Source organism: Camelus bactrianus, chromosome 10 (genome assembly GCF_048773025.1).
Source record: "Camelus bactrianus isolate YW-2024 breed Bactrian camel chromosome 10, ASM4877302v1, whole genome shotgun sequence".
Classification (NCBI taxonomy): Eukaryota; Metazoa; Chordata; class Mammalia; order Artiodactyla; family Camelidae; genus Camelus; species Camelus bactrianus.
In genome coordinates, this window is record NC_133548.1 from 26,202,615 (window position 1) to 26,222,714 (window position 20,100).

The window sequence follows — 20,100 nt, forward strand, 5'->3', positions numbered from 1 at the left end:
ATTACCTGTTAAGAAAAACTGCAATACAACATTTAAGTACAACAGAATAGTGAGCATATTGTCTCTGATACTTGTAAACAGGATGGATCTGCAGTTTCACAGTTTATGTTGACAGTATCTTTGTGGGAAATGTAATTATCAAATGAATTATAACATGTCCTAGTATTAAGATTATTAATAGTAATTTTAATTGCCTTTTTCAAGATAATTGGATATGTTCTCATAAGTATATGGGAAAGGGGGCATTGGGCTAATTAGATATTTTGAACTCAGTTATCTTTAAAATATCTAGAAGTTTAACATATATCCTATATTTCAGGAATTTCTTCTTTTAATTAAATGTTTTCTAAGTAGAATTAAAATAATTTATAGTTCAAAAAATCTCACTGAATATCCCTTGATATTCCTCCTTGAGTATTGCTATGATAAAAACTTTAAATAATGGTAATTTTTTATTTTATTGAGGTATAGATGATTTACAATATTATATTAGTTTCAGGTGTACAACATAGTGATTCAAAATTTTTATAGAATATTCTACATTTGAAGTTATTATAAAATATTGGTCAAATTCCCTGTGCTATATGTCCTTGTAGCATTTATTTTATACATAGCAGTTTATACCTCTTTTTGTTTTTAATTGAAGTATAGTCAGTTTACAATTATGTGTTAATTTCTGGTGTATAGCATAGTTATTATACATATATTTATGTTCCTTTTCATATTTTTTTGTTATAGGCTATTACAAGATATTGAATACAGTTCTATGTGCTATACAGTAGGACCTTGTTGTTTATCTATTTTATATATAGTAGTTAGTATCTGCAAATCCTGAACTCCCAATTTATCCCTCCACCTACCCCTTTCCCCCCTGGTAACCATCAGTTGTTTTCTATGTCTATGAGTCTGTTTCTGTTTTGTAAATTAGCTCATTTGTGCCATTTTTTTTAGATTCCACACGTAAGTGATATCATATGGAGTTTATACCTCTTAATCCTCTACCCCATCTTGCTCTTTACTCCTTCCCTCTCCCCAAACAAACAACCAGTAGTTTGTTCTCTATATCTTTGAGTCTATTTTTGTTCTGTTATATTCATTTGTTTTATTTTTTAGATTTCACATATAAATGATAATATACAGTATTTGTCTTTCTCTGTTGGACTTATTTCACTAAGCATAATGCCCTCCAGATCATAAAATCTCACTGATTATCCCCTGAAATTCCTCCTTGAGTACTGATATGAAAAAAACTCTAAGTAATGACAATTTTAAAAATTAAATTTCCACTACCAGTTAGAAAATTATTCTAAGATTTAAGGTTAAGAAATAATATATTATTCCAGTAATGAGTGCTGTTAGATGGGCTTTTATATACCATTTCTGTTAGTTTGAGAAAATGGTACATTTCTAAAAAGAATTCACTTTGGAAATACACATCAACAGCTTTAAAATTGTTCATACACTTTAATCTGGGAATTTAACTTCCACAACTTCTTAAGAAACTAGTCAATGACATGGTTGAAGTTGTGTACAAGAACAGTAGCTTTATGTACAATATGAAGCATTTGGAAGCGTTTGGAGCAACTAGCTAGGATATTAAACAAGTAATTAAAAAATTATGTTCTCAACAAATATTTAATAATACAGGAATATTCTCATATACACAGCTGTATATAAACTGATTATTTAATATGGTCACACTTTTGTTTAAAGAAAAGACTATCTCTGTAAAACCATAGATGAAAGTTAGAAAACAAATATTCAAAAATTATAATAATGGCTAACTCCAAGGTTAGGATTTGTAAGGAATTTTATTTTTTTTATACTTTTCTTTCCAATCTTAATGTGGGCATTTCTGTAATAACTGCAGTTATCATCATTCAAATTGTTTTTAGTTAAAAAAGTTAATTAAAATTGTGTACATTTATTATAATGAAAATTCAACTAGTGAAAAAGCAATGTTCTCTTGTTCAACGTTGAATCCATTGTCTTTTTTTAAGTCTGAAAATAGTTGGTACTTAATAAATATTTGACAATTGAATGGATGGATGATGGGATCTGGAATTACCAAAGTGGTTTTAGGAAAAACACATTTGGAGGGCCACAAATGCCCTCCTGTTTATGTTTTATTTATCGTAACAATGGGTGACAGGATAATAAAGTGCTAAGAATATATAAGAACTGCTCTGCTAACCATAGTCCTGGTAACATAGAGTAATGCAAAAGCTAGATGGCTGGATTTATCTTAGTATATTTAGTTTGTAGCATTGTATAATTACAGCTATTAGAATAAAACAAACAAGCAAAAACATTTGTCATTGAAATTCCAACAGGAAAAAAAAATTGAGAGTCTGAAACTCCAGTTCTTAACTTCCTTCCTTTTTTTTCCCCTCCAATTTAACTATTATTTTTATAAAACAAGTTTTGATAACAACTATTACATTACGGAATACAATTGGCATACAACTATTACATTATGGAAGAACAGACTGTTCTATAGTAAGCTATATTTCTATTGACACAAAATTAATTTTAAAAATAATAATTAGTAGTATAATTTCTTTCTTTCCCCTTGCTTATCACTATGTGTTTCTAATTTTTTTTTTTTGTACTAAATTGTGTGAATGGAGCATTTTAATTTGGTCTGTGAGCCCTTTGGGTTAGCTTGTTTGGAAATAGGCTCAGCAGCTACCATTCTCATCGAAGTAATTTTCCACTTGGCAGTACTTTTCACTTTGAACTTCATTGATCCTCCCACACAATCTGGGAGTTTAAGCTAATGCATCTGATCATCACTGTCTGAATTAGGGACCTATAACAAGCCGTGAAAGGAGTATTAAATTATGATGATTCTGTGGCAATCTTAAGCACCTTGTCCACAGTAAAGGAATTATGAGAACATGTCTCTCACCTCGGAATGGCTCTTTCTTAAGTAAACCCAGGAAAACTAAGCAAATCCTAGTTTACCTGGGAAAAAGAGTAGGAGTGGTCTGTGTCTGCTCTGTTCAATTTAAATTCTTTCCTTACTCAAAGCTGAGGTCAAAGTTACTTATTGACTAGAACAGTGACCTTCAAATAGTTTTGCTTACATACTCCCTAATATAATTTTTAAAGTATATACGCCTGTGTACATTTTTAAGTTGACGTTTCAAATTTCTCATTATAAGCTTAAGTAGTTGGAATAGATGTAACTTCTGGTATGCTATGAATACTGACATTTTAAAATAAAGCCGTTAACATCAGTCTTTTAAATATATCTAATAAACATAAATTCTGTATGATTTTTTTAAAAAAACAATTCATTATGAACATTTTCAAGAACAGAAGAAAAAATAGTAAAACAAACTCCTGTGTACTCTTTACCCAATATAAACAACCATCAACTTCTGCCATTCTTATCTATACTCTCACTTTCCTCCTTGAAGTATTTTAAAGCAAATCCCAATCATATTGTATTTCAAAATATCTTGGTTTGTATCTCTAACCAATTAAAATGTTGATATTTATTCTAATAATACCATTTATTCACATCCAATAAAATAATTTCCTTAAGACCAATAATACCGTTTGTGTTCAAATATAACCAATTGCCTCAAAAGTCTATGTCTCATTAAAGTTAATGTTTGTTCACATTTCTCCAATGAAGACATACAAATTGCCAATAATCACATGAAAAAAATGCTCAATATCGCAAGTTATCAGAGAATTGCAAATCAAAGCTACAATGAGGAATCTCCTTGCACAGTCAAATTGGCCATCATTAAAAAGTCCACAAATGATAAATGCTGGAGAGGGTGTAGAGAAAAGGCAACCTTCCTACACTGTTGGTGAGAATGCAGTTTGATGCAGGCATTATGGAAAACAGTATGGAGATTCCTTTAAAAACTGAAAATAGACTTATTCTATGATCCAGCAATGCCACTGCTGGGCATATATCTGGAGGAAACTTTAATTCAAAAAGATAACATGCACCCCAGTGTTCATAGCAGAACTATTTACAAGATCTAAGACATGGAAACAACCTAAATGCCCATTGTCAGATGACTGGATAAAGAAGTTGTGGTATATATATAACAAACTTATGATTACCAGAGGGGAAAGGAAGTTGGGGGTGGTCAGATAAATTGGGAGTTTGGGATTTGTAGGTACTAACTGCTATATATAAAATAGATAAACAACAAGGTCCTATTGTATAGCATAGGGAACTATATTCAAAACCTTATGGCCTATAATGAAAAAGAATATGAAAAGGGATATATATGTATATGTATAGCTAAATCACTATACTGTACATCAGAAATTAAAACAACATTGTAAATTGACTATATTTTAAAGTTTTTTTAAATTATAAATAAAAAATAATGTTGTTCAAATCAGGATGTAAACAAGGTTTACATTTGGTTGATATGATTCTTAAGTCTTTTTTCATTTGTACCAGTTCTCCCTCCCCTTTATTCTCTGTGCCGTGTCCTTCAACTTGTTTCTCTACCTTCTCCTATTTGTCATGAACTAGAAGTTAGATCTAGAGACAATTACATTCAGTATTTGTGGCGAGAATGCTTTATAGACAGTCTTGTGTTTATAATCCCTGTGGAGTCACATAAGGAGAAACAATTTCTGGTTGTCTTATTTTAGTAACATATTAATATGTATCAGCGGTATAGGTGATACCAGTCAGATTCATCTAGTATAAATTTCCCATCACTCTTTCATCTGAAGATGACAAACTACCTGGACAAACATTATCTAGATCCATTATTTCATTATGGTTTGCACTATGGTGATTTGCTAATTCTTCTATTCCATCTGCATGTATTAGATATGATTCTTCTATGAAGAAGTTTCTCATCCTCTATTTGGTCATCTTGAATTATAGCCCATTTAGGAGAGCAGGAAAAGTACACTTACTATTTTTCAGAACAACAGTTTGTGCCCTAGCAAGCAACAAAGGTGAATGATGAGATAATGAAGTTTAAAATTTTAATTTTAGTATTATTAGATACCCATGCATTTTTATATGTTTAATGTTTCTATCTTCTACTTTTTTTGTTCAGAGTATGCCATCTTTGACCAGTGGAATTCCCTTCAAGTTGGTTCCTATATCCTTTGACATTCCCCACTTGTCTTTGATAGCTTCCTTGTTTTCAGGCATGAGAAGATGTCACATCTTAATGGAACAGTTTGGCCCCAGGCCTGAATACTATAGGGATTTTGAAACATCAAAACATTAAAAATATTAACAAGCTCTCCTTAACAGCTGGAAATTTTGCATCCTTCTTTTCCTCCTTAAACTTTTATTTCCACTCTGATTCTTATCTCTTATGCTTGAAAGTCTTTTATTGACGTCTCAGACATACAATAACAACACATTTTTAAAATATCCTGTGACCATAAGGTTGTAAGTGTTGCAAAATTTCCCCAGGATTGATTTTTTTATTATAACTATTTTTAGTATACATTTATTCAAAACAGCATGAATATATTGCCATTTTTGATTTTTTTGAGGATAAAAAGTAAAATTTATTGGAAATATATTTATAATATAGATTAGTGGGGGGGGTTATAATTTCTTCATTAAAAAAATAGTGGAGTTAACTCTTAAGTTTGAAACCCTCAAATGTGCATAAAAGGAATGCCTTTCTTTTCTAGAATGACAGAATGGAGACTTCCCAAGGGCAAAGTGTAGTTGGGACAGGCAGTTTCCTGGGCAGGTACATTTTAGGATGGCATATATATGGAAGGCAAGATCTGGAAATTGATTTGTTTAAAGCTATACACACTTACATGCCCCTTGGGAAGTCTCCACATACTGTTTGCTGTTGGTACTTAGTGTCCTGACTTGAAGACCATCAAGCTCTCCTCTTTAACAGCCAACACTTAAGTACCTACTGTGTGCCGAGTACATCAACTTTATGAAGTGGCTACTATTCTTAACCCCATTTTACAGATGATGAAACTAATGCACAAAGAGGTTATGTGACTTGTGTCATAGCCAGTAAGTGGGCAGCAGGGATGTAAACTAAGACACTCTCGCTCCAGTGTCCAGGTTTATAGCCACTGTGAACTTGAATGCTTTAAAAAAAAAAAACTGGTGGGAGAACAGATCTAGAAATATGAGAGAACTCATATCCATATAAAATTGTTAACGGATGGAAAGCAAAGAAAAATAGTAGTTTTTCAGTGTCAGTAAATAAGCTCTATATGTGTTAATAAAACATAAAATAGTGCCTTTTTCTATTCTTTGCTAAAATATTATGGTATTTAGTATCAGTCTAATTAAAATTAACACATTTTTATTTCTTTAATTTCTAATTAACAATTAGTTCTCATTTAATTAGTAACATGCCATAATGTTACCTGAAAACCTATTGTTTTCTTAACCTGTTAATACGTTCTACTTCTAGTGAGGATAACACTTCTTTTTAGTATATGTGAGCCAAAGCGAGCACTGTAACACTGTTCTTGTAGTAACATTACAGAAGAAATACTGCACTTAAGTATGGTAATGATTTCACACTACATAACTCATTCCACCTAAAAGCATCCAGAAAGTGTTTTACGTAGAAGAAAAAAGCTATAACCATTACTAAAATGATTACTTCTTTTGGTGAAGATTGGGATTGTAATCATGCATAAGTAAAAAGTAAAGCTATTGCTGTATTTCAAGAGATATTTTTGAATAGTTTGGTGCAATTGTTTTAATTTTTTAATAATTGAATTATATAACAAACACACCAGAATATTCAAGGGATTTCATTCTGCAAGGTGATTTACTCTCTATTCATGTAACTTTTCCTTGCTATACAAAGCTGGATTTTTTTTTCACTTTTAAGCATTCCCTAATTGGGGAAGACCTGATCTATGAAAAAACTTAACAGGCAGTGGTTGTTGTGGGAGCCTGTGAGGAGAATCTCAGCCCTCCTATTCTGAGACATTTCAAACGGTAGGGAGAGTGTGAAGGAGTGCTGGGCAGAGAAAAGTACCTTCTCTTTTAAACTACATAGAGAGAGATACCTTTTCTTATTTTGACAGTGACTCAGATTCACCTAACATTTAATGAATGTCTACCATGTGCCAAGTACTGTGCCAGACACTTTCACATTCACCGTTTTGGTTATTTAATCCTCATAACCATGTGATAGTTGGTTTTGCAAATAAGAGGACTGAAGCTCAGAAAGATTGTAAGACTTAAGGTCCCATAGCTAGAAAGTGGCAGAGAAAGACATAATACTTGTGAGTATGTTATATTATAGTTCTTATATTCTTCCATAAGCTTAATTAGCAGCGAGTCTTGAATAATACTCTTTGGGCTTCCTGTCTTGTAGATTATCTAAGAACCTTAGTAGATAAGTCATAGTTCAAAAGGGAAGTCTTCCAGATGCCCTCTCCCAAATGAGAAGACTATTGGTCAGCTTGTCTCTTTGTGTTGCTGGTGCTGTTGGTGTTGCTGCAGTTGCCATAGCTTCTTCCTGACCCACATCAATACTGCTAATCCCGTTGCATCCATCATCTGACTGGCTCTACTGGCCCATGCTTCAGGAAAGTCTTTCTGACTCTAGTTCGAGCTTAACCTTGTAGACTGACATGGTCTTTGAAACAGGGGTATCAGGGTTCTCCATAGAAACAAAACCAACAAGATGTATGTATGTGTATGTATATACACACATAATAATTAACGTATACATTAATAATATACTGACTATATATAGAGACAGACAGACAGACAGACAGAAAAAGAGAGAGATTGAGTTACTTTAAGGAATTGGCCTGACTGGGGAAGCTTGGTGAGCCTTGAAGACCCAAAGCCCCAAATTAGTGGACTCTTAGATTTAGATTCCAAACCATCCTAATGTTCTCATTTCTGCACTCTAAGCCGATATATATTTTAGGTTTTTGAAACCAACTTAGTTCAAGGAATATTAGGAGTTTCAGGATTAGGTTCAACTGCAATCAGTAAAAATCCAAGTTAGCATTGTTTGAACAAGCTAGAAATTTATTTCTAACGTGAATGTCAAGATAATAAGTATTGGAAAATATTAATATATGGGCAAATCAGGACATTGAAATTTTGATGCATTTGATGCATTCTTAACAAAGAAGCCAAAATTATCTTTTTTTAAGTTATATTACTCCTCCGCCCCAAACACTCCATGGGATCTCTAATTCACTCAAAGTCCTAATAGTGTCCTACAAGGCCCTGTTATCTCCACCACACCTCACCCCCTGCCCCCACTGCCTTTCTAACTTCATCCCAGCTGCATTCCTTCTTGTTCATGTATTCATCTACTCCTGCTGTTTCTCACACCTGCCGGGATACCCCACCTCATGGCCCTCTCACTCTTTCCTGGATATTGTGTGGCTCATTTCCTTGCCTCTTTCAAGTCTTTGCCCAGATATTACCACCTCAATGAAGCCTATGCTGACAAACCTATTTAAACTTATAATTCACTTCACCTCCATATTCCCAATATGCCCCTCCTGATCAATTTTGTCCATAGCATTTATCATTTAACATTTTACAGTGTACTTATTTCTTATGTTTATTATTTATCATCTGCCCCCACTGAAATGTAAGCTCCAAAGAGCATGATTTTTTTCTGCTTTGTTCACTGAAAAATTCTGAGCGCCTAGAACAATGCCAAGTACATTGTAGGTGCTCGGTAAATAACTGGATGAATGAATGTGTTTATTTCAGAATATCAGAAAAATGGTAAAAGTGCTTTTTTTTTTAATTACCTTACAAAGTAATATCCTTCCCTTAGTACTGGTATGTCATGTTGCCTTCGGACTCCTCCTTACCTTAGTGGGATACATCCGACATGAGATTTTGTAACTATTTTTATCAGAATTGTGAGTGGGTGATTACACCTTAGAAAGGACCCTATAACATTCTTTGATATTATTTCTTATGGGCGTATAGTATTGGTCTTAAGAAATTTTAGGTTGTCTGTGTGCACTATTCAAGATTTATAGATTACAAATAAGAGGATCCCAACTCAAACTAGCTTAAACAAGCAAACAAACAAAATGGAGTCTGTTGCCTCACATACCTAGGAAACTCAAGAGCTGTGGTGGTTGTTAATAGCTGCGTTCAAGGATTCAGATGTGGTCGTCAGGAGTCTCTTTCACTTTTTAACCTCTCTCCATCTGTCATTTTTTTCTCTCATCTGTTTTTACTTCCATCTCAATGGTAGAAGTTTACATTGTTCTTAAAGCTAGCAATCGTAGAGAACAGGGCACTACTTCGTCTTCTCCATCAGAACTGATTTAGCAATCCCTGTGTCTGGGGAGGATACTTTCATTGACTAACCTTGAACACACCTACTTCCCTGCCAGGAAAGTAAGACCACATACTTCTCATCAGAATCAGGAGAAGGGTAGCTTCCAGAAAACGAAAGGATAAACAGTAGACCGAAAAAAAAAATGAGGAAAAAAAGACATTGTGTTGCACTTTTCAATAACATAGTCCTCATGTTGTTTGTATAATTAGCTATTTTCTAGCAAACATCAAAATTAAAATAGTTTGCAACTATTTTATATAATTTTTTTCTTAAATAGGATTATACCGATCAAAGACTTAGATTCATTAATTTTGTCTTCCTTTAAGCTCTCATCTGTTCATTTCTAGTGAGATTTCATTTAGCAACTGCTGCATGGTCTAGAACATGATGAGAAGTAAATTGTGATTAATACCCAGCCTCAATTTATAACCCAGGAAGATTTTACATTTTAAATTAAATAACATTCTTCCTCATTTTTAGCTGTAAATGGCAGAAGATCACAGAGCAACACTTTCTCAGTCTTCTTTATCACCCTTGACCGAAACCTCTGAGGTATCACAGCAAGGCAACCCTGAAGGCACCTTCAGTGGGGATACCACTCACCCCAGTTACAAATACATTTCAAATGATGTACCAAGGTAAGAATATTATTTCAGCAGCTTAAACTGACTTCTGAAGGGGAGAAAAGTGCTAATACAAAGTTTTCTATGTAAATGCTCAATATTTGGTGGAGATGATATCAGTAATAACTTGGAGATCTGATGGGCTGGAAGGTTGTTGCCTGGGTTAGAGCCCTTCCATTTTTTTCTATTTAATGGGAAGAAAAAAAATAGATGATGCAATAAACAAATTATTTTCTAGAGTCTCATTTGGATTGGTAGTATACTGATATAATGATGACAAGGCAGATAATATTTGCTATATGCCAGTCGCTGTGCTAAAAAGTGCTTAACTACATTATATCTATTTAGTTCTCCAAACAACCCCAAGAGGAACATAAGGCAGACAGTGTTTTAGATATCTCCATCTTACCAAAAAAGCCTAGAAAGGTTAATTAACTTGACCAAGATCACACAACTGATATGTAGAGAAGGTACAGTTTGAACCTAGAGGGATCTAATTACAGCCAGAACTCTTAACTATTAACTTCTACCACATTTCTTAGACATACAAAGCAGAGGAGATGGAAGTATTTTTCTTGTGTTTTTTTTTTCTCCATTAGAAATTCTAGTGAAAGAATGAAAAAGTATCTGTCAGATATTGATAAGCTGTTGGCTGATTAAAGGTGATGATGCCATGGTCTTTATGGTAAAAGGAAAATGTAGACTATAAGAACATTGAAGAAAATACTTGTAAATTAGAGATTATGTTAATCTCCTTATAGAAATGCTTGATCATATTACATCTTAGGACAGTATGATTGTTTTTTGTGTTACTAAGTTTAAGTGAAAGTGAAATCTGGACTTTCAGCTAAGTTTTGTCTTGCCTTATTCCTCTGAGCTATGAGTGCATATTCTTAGCACATGAGACCATTGACACAGTGTGCTAGATAAATGGCTAGATAACTTTTTAGGAAATCATTACCTAGTAGTTATATTGTTGAGAGTAAATTTCTCATGATAGTGTTCTTTCAATAAGAGAATGGGAAAGATTTTCTGAATAGGATTTTTAAGTAGTCCTTTGTACAAATGTAGCCAATGCTAAATAATATACTGTGTATTTGCATTTTTATTGCCTCTAGAATTTATTTTTTAACAATTTTCCATTTCAAAATAGTACTGTATTTACATTTTATTTGTCTATTTATTTATTTAATCTTTTTCGGGGGAGGAGATAATTAGGCTTATTCATCTATTAATTAAATGGAGATACTGGGGCTTGAACCCAGGACCTCGTGCATGCTAGGCCTGCACTGTACCACTGAGCTATACCTCCTTCCCCTATATTTACTTTTTATTCTAACTATCTTTTGTGGTATCTTTTGTGAAACTGTAATTTTATTTATTATTTCTTTCTGCTTTTTTCTCATACTCTTTCTTTGATTCTGAGTCCCTTTAACTCTGGTTTTATTTGCCCTTTTAAGAAAATATGTCAGTCTTTGTGTGTGTGTGTGTGTGTGTGTGTGTGACACTTTCCTACAGCCTGTTTTTTATAGTTTGTTTCAGTGTGCTTTTTCTATTTATTTGTCTGGATCATAGCTTCTTTTCTGTCACTGTTGTCTGTTACCATCAACTTTGATTATGATGTACCGAGAAAATGAAGTAATCCTCTTCTTGGCAACAGAATGGAAAGTAAAAGACAATGCCCAGAGGTCTTTTACTTCATGAAAAAGAAAATGATGAATTTCAACCTGAAAAGGATCAAGTTCATACAGGCTAATGGTAGTCTAACATCTGTTGGTATTAATATGATTATCAGAGGGAGGCAATTTTCTTTATAAGACATTTTCCCCCTGATTGAGGTTAAAACTTCTCTTGTCTCATCCTTTTTTCCTTGCCACCTTTCTTCCACATCTTTGTGATCTTTTTATGAGAAATAATTACTAAAATATAGTCAATTTGTTGTTCCTTTATTTGTATTACAGAGATTGTGCTTTTTTCACTAATTAACACATTGTACATTTTTACAAAATATGCCCACATATATTAAATCCATTCATTGCAACCATACAGTGACAAGTCACTTAATTCTCATGTTATTATCTGATGCTATTAATTTACTTTTTATTATATTTACATTATCTTTCTTTTCTCTCTTTCTTCTGTTCTTACAATGTTTTGCCTCTGTCACTCTACATTACATTTGTTTGAAACAGAGTAAAATCTGCTATGCTGGGAGTCTTACCCCAAAAGAAAACTAATCACCAACAGTGTAACTGAGTTCAACATGTTGTGCCAAAGGTCTGATCCTCCCATTCTGTGGCTTACCAGTAGGAGGTCAGATGCCTGGAAAAGTCTAGCTTCATCCCTAAGGCTACTTTGAGGCAAGCAGCATGATAGGAAATTTTCCTACCTAGCTGTAGGCTGATGTATTCCCAGGAAACCTGGAACAGGGCATCAGCCCTTGAGACATGAGGCAGAATCAATTATTTATTGGTAACAGGTATCTAGGGGCAGTTCTGCTATATTTATAGAAGAAATCTCTGAATGCTGAGAATGCTGAGGTGGAAGATTTCCAAATTAAAACTGCATTTTTAAACTAACAGAATGTTTTAAACAATTAATATCTTTTTCCCACATATGAAATATTTTGTTTTAATAATTTTTACCTGATGATCATCTAAGGATGTAATTTCATGATTTTTACAGTAGAAAGGTACAGTTTTTTTTTTTTTCTGCTTGCAGCTGAGTGCAAGACCAACGTTTTTAGTTCCCTGAGAGGACAAATTATTTTTAGTATATTACATTAGGACTTAAATCAGTTTAAAAGTGAATTGCCAACAACTTTTTATTACAGATTATGTGGGTTGCTTTTTCACAGACAAGTCTTACTTTCAAGGAGACTGACTGCTTAAGCTGTTCATTCACTTTTTTGAGTCATTTTAGTTATTTTGGATATTTTTAATTGGAATGAATCTTAGCCTCTTTTTGAACTATAAACACTTGTTATATCATGTTTTCTAGGGACAGTTTAAGTTTAGTAATTGCATCATTCCAAAGATGAGCTGTCAGGTCCCACCATGGAATGAGTAGCAGAAGGAAGTGAGGGAAACGACGCATCAATGGTTAATAAAGCAGGGCAACACCTTCGCTGTTTTCAACCTCCATTGCCTGACACATTAGACTCTTTTAGTTCATAACCTTTTCTAGATTTTTCCTTCAAGCCTTTAAAAATCTCTACAAATCTAAATATTAACATATTGTTTCCTTTAAAAGTATTAAAAGACCATATTGTTTCCTTTTGAAAATTTAAATTTCCACGGGAAAATCCTTATATAATATCTATAATCTCTCCCAATTTTAGATTTAAGATGTGTACTTTATTTTTTAAATTTTTTAACGTCTTTTTTTTTTATTGAGTTATAGTCATTTTACAATGATATGTACTTTACTTTTATTCCTTTGTATTTTTGCACAAGCAGAAATAGTATTCTTTTTTTCCCTATGGGTGGGATGATTTATGCTCCAATCTTATACTCTGATGGGCCCTTTACAAATATTATAAACTGTTCTTCTTGTTTAGATTTCCTTCTACAAAAGTTAGCAAGTTCAACTTTTCAAACATTGAGTATCTCCTTTAAGGTATATTTGTAATTTGAACATAGTACATTAGTTATTAGTCAGTCACTGAGTTACAAGTAAAAATTTGACTTGTTATGTGTTATAAAATAACTAGAAATTGCTCTGCAATCAGGATACCTTTACCAACATTTCTAGGCCAAACTAGAATTATATTTTCTTCTGGTGTTTGAAATAAAATTTGGGGAAATTGTTCATGTTTATTGTTACCACTTCTATTATTTACTTTCTATGATGTTCAGATCACATTTTATCTAGCAATTGTAGGAATTTATTTATATCATCAGAGGTTATTCACTTCATCAAGCTGGGGAAAAGGTAGGATGAAGTTTAATGAAATCTTTGTGCTTTGTGAACTCCAAATTTTATACAAGTTTCCTTTCACCAAACATATGTGGAGTTATTTCTTTTATTTGTTTCATCCAGTATTTTAAGCTGGTGATTTATTATTGAATGTACTTAGGGTCATTTTCCTTTATGTTTACATTTTCTTACTTGTATTTATTCCAATTAGAGAGTTTAATTACCATTAAAATGGTAATACGATAAAGATGAGTTTTACAAATGACAACATTAAAAAAAAGAACATAACTCTTCAGGAAGGTTTAAATGCCACAAGAATATAAAGTGAGAAATATATGCTTGTCAAATATACAGTATAAATAAATAATTTAGATGAAAATGGTTGACTACATTTAACAAAAAGACTACCAAATAATGAGGGGCTAAAGAGTGGTTGTTAGATTTGATGTACTTCATTGTATATTGTAAGTAATTGCTATCCATAAAAATTCTATGGCTTCTGTATGAGAGAAAGAGACATTTTGACAGGCAGCGCTGGTATGAAGCGACAGTAAGCACAAATCCTTGGCAACTGTCATTATCCTGCTGTTGAATTCACATCCAAACTATGTGATAACTTAGACCTGCATGCTTGTTATTGAGCCATGATCTGTCGAAGTAGCCACACTTCCTACTCATGAATAGAATTATTAGCCACATGCAGATTTCTGCCATAGAAATCTAAACTCACCAAGAATGCTTTGTGTTTCAAAAAGGGCGGAAAAACCTCCATGGCTTTTTATGCTTATGCTGAAATTTCTGGTGAAATGTTCCTGATTAAGTAAAAGTCAAATTTTTCGAAAATATCATACTAGTTTATTTTTTGGCCCATCATAAAATTAATTCAAAATTAGTAAAGATTCTGAATAAAATTAAAAGTGAAACAAACACAATTAGAAAGTTAATTATGTAAGTTAGACTATCACTAGCAGAGAGTAACAAAAAACTCAACCAAAAGTGACTTTAAAAATGAACGATCACTATCTCACATAACAGGAACTTTAGAGGGAGGGCCATTCTAGGATTCAGTTCAAGGTTCAGCAGTGTTATCAAAGAGCCTGGCCCTTCATTGCTTTCCCTCTGATATCCTCAGAATATCGGCTAGATCCTTGGGTCTGACTCTTCTTACTCGCAAGATGGCCCATCACATGTTCACTCAACAATATCTGACTAGAGAAGATAGTTGTATGTTTAATCACTTATGTCTCTTTTTTATTAGGGCAAAAAACCTTTCTCCAGGAGACTTCTCACTTCTCATTGGCCACAAATGGATCACAAGCAGATTAATTAACCTGCACAGGGCAAGGGAAATGGAATTACCATCATTGGTGTTAGACCATTGAGTATTTATTTACCCACTGGAGCTGATCAGGGAATGCCTTCGATGGGCACATAAAGAGGGTGACTATTCAAACATATCTGAGGCTTTTTATCTAAGGAAAAATCACGAGATGACTCTTAGATAAATAATCAACATCACATGACAAAACTCTTGGCTTTGGCTCCATTATATTTTACTTTTTAAGTGGTTTTTTTTCTTATCAGTGACATTTTTGTGACACACTTTTACGTTCATAATTATCAAAGAATAATTCCTGCATATTAATCATTGGTTGAGTTCCTGTGGCAATGTAGAAGAGATAAAACAAGGATCTTACCCTTGCAGAATGGGATATGAAATCATCTGAAATCACAGAACAAATCACAAAGCAAACATATTAATATGCAAAACAGTACATCAGTTCTTGCACAGGACCTGGGAGAATGATTTGAAATAAGGAATGTCTAGGGTCTAGCAGGATTAACTCCTCTCATGTGTCTTGTCAGATTGAACAGTTTTGTTGATGTTTTCTCTGTGTTCCTAACCCCTGAACTTCTCCCTCATAATAACCAAGACTTTTACTTCACAGTACTAATCACAGTCAGTTATTATAAATTTATATGCATGACTATGTATACAACATTTCTCTCTTCCACTAGACAATAATTGTTATTACGGAAGGGGTTTTAGAAAATGCACTGAGTTCAGATTAATATTTATCAAATACTTATTGAGAGATATACTGTGATGTGCATAGATCAGCTGAGTGAACCATTAGCAAAAAGGCACACATGTAAGAACTATGGAAGGCAATGTGGTGCAATTATAGCTGAGGGATATTACAGGGGGTGCAATGAGAGGCACCAATTGGTAGAAATCCTTGAGTAAGAAATTAACAAGTATGTCTTTATTAGGAGTTTTCTTTAAGTTGCTATAAAAAGCCACTAAGATTCACTAAGATTCCCCTACTATTAAAGTGGAGGAAATGAGAAGAAAAATTGCTCTTGAAAAAGCTAGAGTAATAACCTTAAATCTTGTCATGATCTATTTGTCTGCTTTTTCTGTGCTCCTCCCTGGGCATATTTTCTTCTACTTTTAGACCTCACATCTTTTCTTAGTCGTTGCCTGATGAAACAAAAATCGTAAATTAGATTTAATGGAAATCACAAAAAGCAAAGTATACTTATATACTAGTCTGGGATATTAAGGGCATTGCCAGTTCCACAATGTTTATGATCTGTCCCTGATAATCTTTGTGATTATAATAGAAAGCCTATATGTAAATGAGGTATAATACTGTTTCAGGGAAGGGTATAAAAGCCTAGTTAGTCTCTTAATGTACCTTCCAGTTTTGTAATTCTGTGTTTATCATATCCATTGTATAATATGTAGAAGTTGTTTGAAAGATTCAATAACCTAAATTTTTACAGTTTTTAATTAACCAATAGTTTTTATCCACACTGCTTTAAGGTGAAATTTTGACATGTTTTACTTCAACTTCCTTTAAGCACACATAAAATCTTTAAATACTTACATAGTCTATATGCATATAGATACACATAACCACATTTGTTCTTTGTTCTTTTTTGTGACCTAATTATCTAAAGAATTATTCAAATTGCTAAAAGAAATAATCTTTTTCCAATAACTGACAATAAACTACCTTAAAAGTAATGTAGCTTACTTTTTTTTAAAGGAAATATACCAGAACATTTACATCCAAGTGAGTACCTTGCCCTTTAAAATATCTACTTTAGAAAGTAGTAATTTATTCTAATAATAATGCCACTTCTCAAAGCATTTTCTTGAGTAACTCTTTGGATTTGCCATCCAGAAACTATGGTGTATTCTTTTAAATAGTCAGTATTTAATGATGACAAAATTTAATCTTAAGTAGGTGCACTTAAATTCTCCAGAAAATAAAACATTCAGGTCTGTATTTGGTGTAAAAAGTGGAATATCAAAACTGTATAATTGTATAACTAGTTTGGTAGGGAAAAATTTAATATGGTCCCTAGGGGTCCCCCACTCCCTCCACTCCTCCATCTACCCCCCACCCCACACTCCCATGGTATATATGTCTGGTATAATTCCCTCCTTTTGAGTGTGGGTGGGATTGTGAATATGATGGGACGTCACTCCCATGATTAGGTTACATTATATGGTAAAGGAAATTTTTGTAGATGTAGTTAAGGTACATAATGAGTTGTCTTTGAGTTAACCAAAGGGGAGATTTTTTTGTGGGTAGGACTGACCTAATCAGATCAACTCTTAAATGATAGTTTAGAGATCAGAGACAGAAAATTCAGAAAGGTGACTTCCTCTGGCCTCAAAGAAGATGATAGTGACTATGAGTATTGTAGCTCCAAGAAACTAAATTCTGGCAAAATCTGAATGAGGGAGGAAAAAGACACTGAGCATCAGATGAGACTGCAGCCCTAGCTGACACCTTGATTTCAGCCTTATGAGATCCTTAGCAGAAACTCCTGCTAAGCTTTGTCCAGGCTTCTGACCCACGGAAGCTGCTATAATAAATAGGTATTGTTTGAAACCACTAAGTTTGCAGTAATCCGTTGGATTGCAATAGAAAACTAATAAGGATAGATAGATAGATAGATAGATAGATAGATAGATATTTCTTAAGAAGGTGCATTTCTAAAGTAGTGTGATTGATGTTCTTCTATCAACCTAATATAGTGGATTTTAAGTTTCAAGCTGGAAAAAAATGCTTTTTGCCAGTGGTAAAAATGATTTTTACCAATGGTAAAGGAATAAATAATACAATGATGAATTAGAATATTTGACAGAAATTGAGGTCTAGCATTTTAGATGGTAGTAAAGGACCAATGAGATATAGCAATTCCAGCTATGAAATCTGGATACCAGGCCAGATGAGAATGTACAGGAAGGAAGTATATTTTTATACAAGAAGGTAGCATGGAAATATTACTAAAGAAGGAACTATTTGAAATCTGTGTATATATGAAATCTGTGTATATATGTGTATTTACAGATACAATGAAAGACTCACAGGAGAGACTTATCATAGACTTCAGGACAAGGTTAAAAAGACTGACATAGTAAAGTTAAAAGGAAGATCTGTGTTATAAAATTAGTCCAGGTTTTAGACTGTGGTAGAAAGCCTTAACAGTAACTGAAGACAAAATGAAGTTATTTTTTGGATAAAGGACTATTTCCTAAAACAATTGGCTTAGGATTCCACATGGAATTCCTACACCCATTCATGGAAACTGTAGATAAGCCAGTAATAAAAGTGATCATATCACTAAACCAAATTCAGTATCTTTTGGGAAAAACAAAGTCCAAGAAAACTTCCATAACAACTTATCAAATTTTATTAAAAATGGATATAACAAAATATAGATCTTAAAATAAATTACAATATAAAATTTATTTAATTAATAATTCATAAGAAACTGAAAGGACAGGATGCAAAGCCTCAAATTCATGTAAGCAGAATTTTGGAGCTGAGTATTCTGCATAAAACTGGGATCCATGAAAGATAGATGCACCTATCCATGAAAAGTGGAATAAGGAAATATTTATCATCAGCCCAAGGAAGCAACAATAAAGGGATATATGTTCTAAGGTTCTTGCATTGTCTGGAAAGCAGTAAATTAGTAATTTATATTAAACTTCAATAAGATAAGATTTATATTGTAATATCTAGTGTTTCTACTAAAAATAAGGTTAAACAATGTATAGCATACAACCTAGTAAAAGGGAACATGAAATAATTTTTTAGAAGTATTATTTAACCCAAAAGAAAATAAGAGAATGAAAAGGAATGTAAAACAGGAAAAATGGAAAATAACTCATAAGAAGGTAAAGTAAACCCTCAAAGGATAAAGACTGTCTTGGTGAAGGACATAACTGTGTGAATAGATATTAAATGTAAACAGGCTAAATTCTCAAAAGGCAAAAACTGTCTTTAGAAGGAAGATAACTATGTAAATCGAAACAGCCTAAATGTCCATCAATAGATGACTGGATAAAGAAGATGTGGTATATTTATACAATGGAATACTGTTCAGCCATAAAAATGACAACATTACACCATTTGCAGCAACATGGATGTCCCTGGAGAATGTCATTCTAAGTGAAGTAAGCCAGAAAGAGAAAGAAAAATACCATATGAGATTGCTTATATGTGGAATCTTAAAAAAAAAAAAAAATGAACATAAATACAAAACAGAAACAGACTCATAGACATAGAATACAAACTTGTGGTTGCCGGAGTCGGGAGGTGGGAAGGGACAGACTGGGAGTTTGATATTTGTAGATACTGACAGGCATATGTAGAATAGATAAACAAGATTATACTGTATAACACAGGGAAATATATACAAGATCTTGTGGTAGCGCAAAGCAAAAAAGAATGTGACCATGAATATATGTATCTTCATGTAACTGAAAAAGTATGCTCTACACTGGAAATTGACACAACATTGTAAACTGAGTATAACTCCATTAAAAAAAAAAGATATATATAAATCTGGAGGTGGAGGAAAGTTCACTTTAATAAATCTGAATGTCATGGGATTTCTAAGAGGTTTTTGCAGAGGGGAAAAAGGGTCTTTTAAATAAAAAAGGTAGGGAGAAACAAGAGAAAGAATGAAAAACAGGGAGACTACAATTATGGTGACTCACGATCTCGGTATTAGAGCTGTATTAATTAAAGAGTACGGCTGGTTCACTGCTGCTAATGCAGAACTGCCTCCTTGCCTGCCCTGCCCGCCTCATCATTTCCCTCTCAGTTTTTAAATTTCAATTCCTCTTGTAGAAGCAATCTTCTTTTTTTTGAACTGTTCTGAATAGGAACTTCAATTTTCTAACTGATGGAAAATAAGGAAATGTTAGGGTTAATGGAAATAATGCTATAGGATGATGGTTAAAT

General features: G+C 33.1%; 1 protein-coding gene across 3 annotated transcripts in view; it reads left to right on the forward strand.

Annotated features, from left to right (window-relative positions):
- The window catches only part of DCDC1 (doublecortin domain containing 1), a 393,336-nt gene that overhangs the window by 12,016 nt on the left and 361,220 nt on the right, over window positions 1-20,100 (forward strand). For 2 of the 3 annotated variants that reach the window (XM_074372209.1, XM_074372210.1), the window contains exon 2: window positions 9,762-9,919. In XM_074372209.1, the coding sequence (XP_074228310.1) occupies window positions 9,768-9,919 (152 nt within the window). In that variant the 5' untranslated portion in view covers window positions 9,762-9,767. Of the gene's footprint in view, window positions 1-9,761; window positions 9,920-20,100 lie in introns of those variants that run through there. The other variant, XM_045523733.2, reaches the window with a different exon arrangement.